At 46.7% G+C, this 4,412-nt stretch overlaps 1 protein-coding gene across 1 annotated transcript in view; it reads left to right on the forward strand.

Moving 5' to 3' along the window:
* Positions 1-4,412, forward strand: part of ACTN3 (actinin alpha 3) — a 53,441-nt gene that overhangs the window by 39,977 nt on the left and 9,052 nt on the right. Inside the window, exons 6-10 of the mRNA XM_015411943.1 lie at positions 1,671-1,749; positions 2,494-2,575; positions 2,850-2,935; positions 3,764-3,856; positions 4,177-4,407. Coding sequence (XP_015267429.1) covers positions 1,671-1,749; positions 2,494-2,575; positions 2,850-2,935; positions 3,764-3,856; positions 4,177-4,407 — 571 coding nt within the window. The remainder of the gene's footprint in view (positions 1-1,670; positions 1,750-2,493; positions 2,576-2,849; positions 2,936-3,763; positions 3,857-4,176; positions 4,408-4,412) is intronic.

A 4,412-nucleotide genomic window follows, 5' to 3' on the forward strand; every position in this document is an offset into this window, starting at 1 on the left:
TGGCCCTATCAGGGCTCATTCTACCAGAGCTGTTGCGACTTCCACTGCCTTCCTCCAGGGAATTCCCCTGACGGACATTTGCAAAGCCGCTACGTGGGCCACGCCTAACACCTTCATCAGGCACTACGCCCTAGACGTCCGTAAGAACTCTAATACCAACATGGGTCATCACATTCTGTCTTTGGCTACGCAGTAAGGACCTGCCAGCACCCGCCTCCAGGTAGGCCACTGCTTGCTAATCTCCCATGGGTGTGAAGCACAGAGACCACGTCAGAGATAAACAGGTTGCTTACCTGTAACTGGTGATCTTCGAGTGGTCATCTGTGCATTCACACCACCCGCCTGCCTTCCCCGCTGCTGTCAGCTTCTACATTTTTAATAGGGGTTGATTTGCGGCGGTTTGAAGGAACTGGCGGGATGTCCACGCCCACCCCTCTGGGCATGCGCGGTGGGGTTCCTGTGCATGCCCGAGGGACTGGGCGCGAAAATCCGTTAAAAGAGCTTGCTACAGCACCTATCGATCCAGCGCGTGCGCACTGGATCCCATGGGTGTGAATACACAGATGACCACTCGAAGATCACCAGTTACAGGTAAGCAACCTGTTTTTCTTGTATTGTGAGAAAGGGAGAAAAGTACTTCTTTCTCTACCTGCTCTCTCCCATGTATAATTTTGTAAACCTCTATTGTGTTACCCCTCAGTCATCGTTTCTCCAAGCTAAAGAACCCTAAGCTCTTTAACCTTTCTTCATAGGGAGAGTGTGTTCCATCCCTTCAGTCATTTTAGTTGCCCTTTTTGCACCATTTCCAATGCTATAATATTGTTTCAAAAACTGGGTATTAACCAGAACTGTACACAGTATTTCAAATGAGGCCGCACCACAGAATTACACAGAGGCCTTATAGAGACCAACAAGATTTTCAGGGTATGAGTGTTACCTGAGAAAGGGAGCTTTGACTCTCAAAGCTGTCATACTCTATTGGTCTCTAGGGCATTACTGGACTTGAATCTAACTGTTCTAGTGCACATCAACATGGCTACCCTACCCTCTGAAACTAAATGAATAAAAATATCTCATGCCTTAGATTTGCAATCATCTGGAAATAATCTAGACCAGAGTTTCCTGACTTTTTCTTTAATGAGCATTACTTCTGGATAATGAAAAATATCCTGAGTTATTAAACATATATACATAAATAAATTTTATGCTAATATATTATATTTGCTCCCTCATCCCTTCTAAAGACAGGGGTGGTTTCGTTTCCCTTTGTGCAGAGACACACATCAGTTAGGTTGACTGAGCCTTCCCAGGTCTTTTAGTCTTGCGAGAGCATTCTCTCTCACGATCTTTTCCTGGGTCTTCTACGGGCTGCATGAGCTACTCCTCAGCAGCTGGTGAGCTACCACTAACTCGCAAGCTACATCCACTATTGTAGACATCCTGCCTCAGTGCAGACTGTGTTCCAGACTTCCCATCGGTGATTTCTGCTTCACTGTCCATTTCTTGCATGTTTGAGCTTTTGCATGCTTGACGGGGCTACAGCACTTTTATGTATAGGATGCCTTAAAGAAGCTGTCAGGCCCCAGCTAAAAACACAGGGGGGTTCACTTGCTCTCTCCATTTTCTCTCCCCTTATTCATCTACCTATTTCAACCGGTCCTGCCCTCCAGCTGGAAAGATGGCCTGGCACTGTGCGCCCTGATCCACCGGCACCGCCCTGACCTCATTGACTACGCCAAGCTCAGAAAGGTGCTGGCTTCCTCTTGCATTCTGGATCAAATAATTTCCTTCAGGTTCTCTGCTTGTCCATTTCCAGGCTCCAGCTGCCTCTTTGCCCTTGTCTCTGCTCCTGTGTCACGGCCTCCTTTGAGACAGCCTGTGCATTTTCCCCCACTCAGCTTCAACAGCCAGTTGTAGAAAAGAGGGCTCCAGTTTTACCCCACAGAAGGTGGGAGAGGGGTGGATGGGTGCATGCAGAGTGGAACAACACAAATTTGGGAATTTACTTTTTCTAATCATGTATGTGAAACTGTTGCATTTTGCAACAGATCCCTTGGGATAGAGAAGTGACTTCTATCCATCTACATATAATCTTTTGTAAAGTGGGTGGCCTCACACTAATCATTGAACCACCAAAGTGGATAACCTAGGGAGAAATGAGTGGATTCTGCATCCCCAGAGGACATCCATACTATGCAAAAAATACTGTTTGGGGGAAAGGAGGGGATTGGAAGACCAGTAACTGTGCATGATTGCTGCACTTATGTTTAAAGGGTTCTTTAGAAGGGTAGGGTGGGTTTAATAGGGACGGAGAGAAAAGGTTTAAAGGCTCTGGGGGAAGGCACTGATCTTAACTCTCCCCTGTAGTGCAAGAAATGGGGTAATCCCTCCCTCCCACCAGCATACCCTGTATCAGAGGATCTGAGGTCAGATGCTACACACCAGTCCATTGCTTCCACAGAACAGAAACTCACTATGTTTATTTCTGCACAGGATGACCCCATTGGGAACCTCAACACAGCATTTGAGGTAGCTGAGAAATACCTAGATATCCCCAAGATGTTGGATGCAGAAGGTGAGTAAGCCACTCATGTGTGTGCTTTACGAAGAGTTGGTGAAATGGGATTTGGGCAGAACAAACTTATCCTGTGAATCAGCCTTCTCAGCAGCACAAGGAAAACTGGGGAAGCCCCACCCCTCCCCTCAAAGACTGAGATCAAGTCATGCCCGATACTTCTCATGTGGGCCTTTTGGAGGCTACACCTGTGATATACAAGCTGAATTGCTTCACACAGATCCCTAAATAGTGTGCTCTTCCTGTACTTTCAGCTCTTTCCTTCTTCCCACAGATATTGTCAACACACCCAAACCAGACGAAAAGGCCATCATGACCTATGTCTCCTGTTTTTATCATGCCTTTGCTGGTGCAGAGCAGGTACAGAAGCTTTTGTCTCATTTCTCATGGAGTCCACAGATTTGCAGTTGGGAACTGTAAAAGACAATAAGCAAGAGTCCAGTAGCACCTTAAAAACTAACAAGTGAGAAGTGAGCAGTGACTCCCGAAAGCTCATACCCTGCCACAAGTTCTGTTAGTCTTTAAGGTGCTATTGGACTCTTGCTCTTTTTTACTGCTACATGCAGACTAACACAGCTACCCATCTTGGTTATTTGAATGTTCCTCATTTCCCTTATTTTCTTTCTGATTTTAAAAAAGTCTTAAGAGTTTGTACAGTTCTGCCCCTCTCTCCAAAAAAAGTTTTAAAACACCAAAACGGATTTATTCTGGTGGTGGTGAAGCATGCCCGTTGAATTTGACACAGATATAATTCATTCTGTGACGTGGAATGGTATATTATAGCCCAATTTCATAATATCTCAGAAGCTAGGTGGGGGCAGTACTTGAATGGGGAATAACCGAGGAAGGCTCTGCAAAGGAAGGCAGTGACAAACCACCTCTGCTTCTCCCTTGTCTTGAAAGCCTCTTGTTGGGATGGCCATAAGTCAGTTGTGACTTGACAGCATATATATACATATAATTCATTCTAGATTTTAAAAATTGAGGTCATAAAATGAAATGGGAAATAATTTAGCAGTGAATTCCCAGGGTTCACCTGGAAGACACCGCTGGGTGATCTGTTTTAAGGATGCTATAAAGGTGTCTTTTTGGAAATTAGACAACTTCCACATCTTCCCTGGCCCTACTTTCTCTCATTTTGTTTTGGGATTTCTGACCATTGCCTCCTTTTCTCTCCCTTACTTCCAGGCTGAGACTGCTGCCAATAGGATCTGCAAGGTGCTTGCAGTCAATCAAGAGAATGAGAAGCTGATGCAGGAGTATGAGAAGCTGGCCAGTGAGGTATCTAAAACTGCTCAGGAGGCAGGCCGCACAGTGATATTCTGGGCCTGGTTCCCTCTAGGCCTTGACCTCAGGAGCAGAACTCCTGGGCTCAGTTACTGGGGTTAGAAGTGCAGTCCACAGATTTAAAGAAGCACATCTGTGGGCGTGGAGGAAAAAGTGAGGAGAGGGCGTGGAAAGCCCAAAAGCCCTGGATATTCTACCCAACTCTGGAATTGTAGGATGGGACCACAATTCTGGGTTCTCCACCTTTCGCTGACAGTAGCAGCAATGAGATGGGGCAGAATGGATTTAAGTCCCTTCATTTTTCTTCCTGGCAGCTCCTGGAATGGATTCGCCGCACCATCCCATGGCTGGAGAACCGCGTGCCAGAGAAGAGCATGAGTGCCATGCAGCGCAAGCTGGAGGACTTCAGGGACTACCGGCGTGTGCACAAGCCTCCCCGTGTCCAGGAGAAATGCCAGCTTGAGATCAACTTCAACACCCTGCAGACAAAGCTGCGTCTCAGCAACCGGCCAGCCTTCATGCCTTCCGAGGGCAAGATGGTCTCCGTAAG

This window comes from Gekko japonicus, unplaced genomic scaffold (assembly GCF_001447785.1).
Source record: "Gekko japonicus isolate JY-2015 unplaced genomic scaffold, Gekko_japonicus_V1.1 scaffold563, whole genome shotgun sequence".
In the NCBI taxonomy this organism is placed as follows: Eukaryota; Metazoa; Chordata; class Lepidosauria; order Squamata; family Gekkonidae; genus Gekko; species Gekko japonicus.